The sequence below is a fragment of the Ascaphus truei genome, chromosome 8, assembly GCF_040206685.1.
Source record: "Ascaphus truei isolate aAscTru1 chromosome 8, aAscTru1.hap1, whole genome shotgun sequence".
Taxonomy (NCBI): Eukaryota; Metazoa; Chordata; class Amphibia; order Anura; family Ascaphidae; genus Ascaphus; species Ascaphus truei.
In genome coordinates this window covers 4513051-4515827 of record NC_134490.1, presented here as the reverse complement: position 1 = coordinate 4515827, position 2777 = coordinate 4513051, and the positions used below count along the sequence as shown (strand labels likewise).

The 2777-nt window shown below is 64.7% G+C and overlaps 1 protein-coding gene across 1 annotated transcript in view; it reads left to right on the top strand.

The window, feature by feature from the left end:
• Positions 1–88: 88 nt before the first annotated feature.
• The window catches only part of LOC142501011 (disks large homolog 5-like), a gene marked incomplete at its 5' end in the record, with an annotated part of 19002 nt that continues 16313 nt past the window's right edge, over positions 89–2777 (top strand). The window contains 2 exon segments of the mRNA XM_075610251.1: positions 89–349; positions 1841–1971. Of these exon segments, the coding sequence (XP_075466366.1) occupies positions 89–349; positions 1841–1971 (392 nt within the window).

Sequence of the window (2777 nt, the reverse complement as noted above, 5' to 3'; positions counted from 1 at the left end):
TCTATATATTTTTAAATGTTGTCAAGACTCGGAGCCTTAATTAGCAAAATGATTAGAGAAATCTGTAATTGACACGTGTTAAAAAAAAAAGAAAAAAAAGAGGGGGGCGATTAATGGCTTCCTGAGCGCGTCACACTGCGCAGCACGAGGCTCACTATACCCCCTCTCCCCACCTCCGTTCTGCAGACCACTGGTGGAGGAGCCACGGCACGTGAAGGTGCAAAAGGGCTTGGAGCCCCTGGGGATTTCCATCGGCAGCGGTGAGAGCGGGGGGCATCTTCGTCTCAAGGTGACCACCGGGAGTATTGCGCAGCAGGCGGGTCTGGAATACGGTGACCAGCTGCTGGAGGTGAGACCGGCTTCAAGGCAGCCATTCCACATCTTTTATCAGTCGGACCCCCAAAACCATTGGTTTTAACCCTTTTTTGGGGCGTCTAATCGGTGCACAAGTTAATATGAGAGAGGGTGGTAGCGTTCCCCCCCCCTCCCATCCCCTCCCATTAAATCCGCATAGTGCAATATATTAATGGAGTTATGGAGAGAGGAAAATAGCTTCTTTCTCTGTCATACTCTGTCCTCCCTTTCTCTCTGCCACTTTAACTCCTAGTGTGTGTCCTCTTTGCATCCCTCTGTGTCCCCCATGTAAATCGCTGCCCCCCTCTCTTTCACTCCCCCACACTCTCCCCCCCCTCCCCCCACACTCTTCCCCCCCCTCCCCCACACTCTTCCCCCCCTCCCCCACACTCTTCCTCCCCTCCCCCACACTCTTTCCCCCCTCCCCCACCACTCTTCCCCCCCCTCGCCCACACTCTTCCCTCCCCTCCCCCCACACTCTTCCCCCCCCCCCACACTCTTCCCCCCACCTCCCCCAGACTCTTCCCCTCCTCCCCCACACTCTTCCCCCCTCCCACACACTCTTCCCCCTCCTCCCCCACCCTGTCTTCCCCCCTCCTCCCCCACCCTGTCTTCCCCACACCCTGTCTTCCCCCACCCTGTCTTCCCCCTCCTCCCCCACCCTGTCTTCCCCCTCCCCCACCCTGTCTTCCCCCTCCTCCCCCACCTGTCTTCCCCCACCCCTGTCTTCCCCCTCCTCCCCCACCCTGTCTTCCCCCTCCCCCACCCTGTCTTCCCCCCTCCCCCACCCTGTCTTCCCCCTCCCCCACCCTGTCTTCCCCCCCCCCACCCTGTCTGCCCCCTCCCCCACCCTGTCTGCCCCCTCCCCCACCCTGTCTGCCCCCCTTCCCCACCCTGTCTGCCCCCTCCCCCACCCTGTCTGCCCCCTCCCCCACCCCTGTCTGCCCCCTCCCCCACCCTGTCTTCCCCTCCCCCACCCTGTCTTCCCCCTCCCCCACCCTGTCTTCCTCCTCCCCCACCCTGTCTTCCCCCTCCCCCACCCTGTCTTCCCCCTCCCCCACCCTGTCTTCCCCCTCCCCCACCCTGTCTTCCCCCTCCCCCACCCTGTCTTCCCCCTCCCCCACCCTGTCTTCCCCCTCCCCACCCTGTCTTCCCCCTCCCCCACCCTGTCTTCCCCCTCCCCCACCCTGTCTTCCCCCTCCCCCACCCTGTCTTCCCCCTCCCCCCCCACCCTGTCTCTCCCCTCCCCGCCACCCTCTCTCCCCCCTCCCCCCCCCACCCTCTCTCCCCCTCCCCCCCACCCTCTCCCCTCCCCCTCCGCCCCCCCACCCTCTCTCCCCCCTCTCCCACCCTCTTTCTGCCAGCGGGCGCTCTGAGTCTCTGCATGTCAGCGGTCTGTTGTACTTGCAATGTATCCGTGTTTCTGGCGTCTGCTGCGCATTGTACATGTGATGGATCCATGTTACCTGTGTGCTCCTCGCTGCAGTTTAACGGTATAAACCTGAGGAACGCCACGGAGCAGCAGGCACGCCTGATCATCGGGCAGCAGTGCGACACCATCACCATCCTGGCGCAGTACAACCCACACATGTGCCAACCCGTTCATTCCCGCTCCAGGTGAGGGCACACTGCACCTGCAGGGCTCCGGGCACACTGCACCTGCAGCGCTACGGGCACACTGCCCCTGCAGGGCTACGGGCACACTGCACCTGCAGGGCAACGGGCACACTGCACCTGCAGGGCTCCGGGCACACTGCACCTGCAGGGCTACGGGCATACTGCACCTGCAGCGCTACGGGCACACTGCACCTGCAGCGCTATGGGCACACTGCACCTGCAGGGCTACGGGCAAACTGCACCTGCAGGGCTACGGGCACACTGCACCTGCAGCGCTACGGGCACACGGCACCTGCAGGGCTACGGGGCACACTGCACCTGCAGGGCTACGGGCACACGGCACCTGCAGGGCTACTGGCACACTGCACCTGCAGGGCTCCGGGCACACTGCACCTGCAGGGCTACGGGCACACGGCACCTGCAGGGCTACGGGCACACTGCACCTGCAGGGCTACGGGCACACTGCACCTGCAGGGCTACGGGCACACTGCACCTGCAGGGCTACGGGCACACTGCACCTGCAGGGCTACGGCACACGGCACCTGCAGGGCTACGGGCACACTGCACCTGCAGGGCTACGGGCACACTGCACCTGCAGGGCTACGGCACACGGCACCTGCAGCGCTACGGGCACACGGCACCTGCAGGGCTACGGGCACACCGCACCTGCAGGGCTACGGGCACACCGCACCTGCAGGGCTACGGGCACACGGCACCTGCAGCGCCACGGGCACACCGCACCTGCAGGGCTACGGGCACACGGCACCTGCAGCGCCACGGGCACACCGCACCTGCAGGGCTACGGG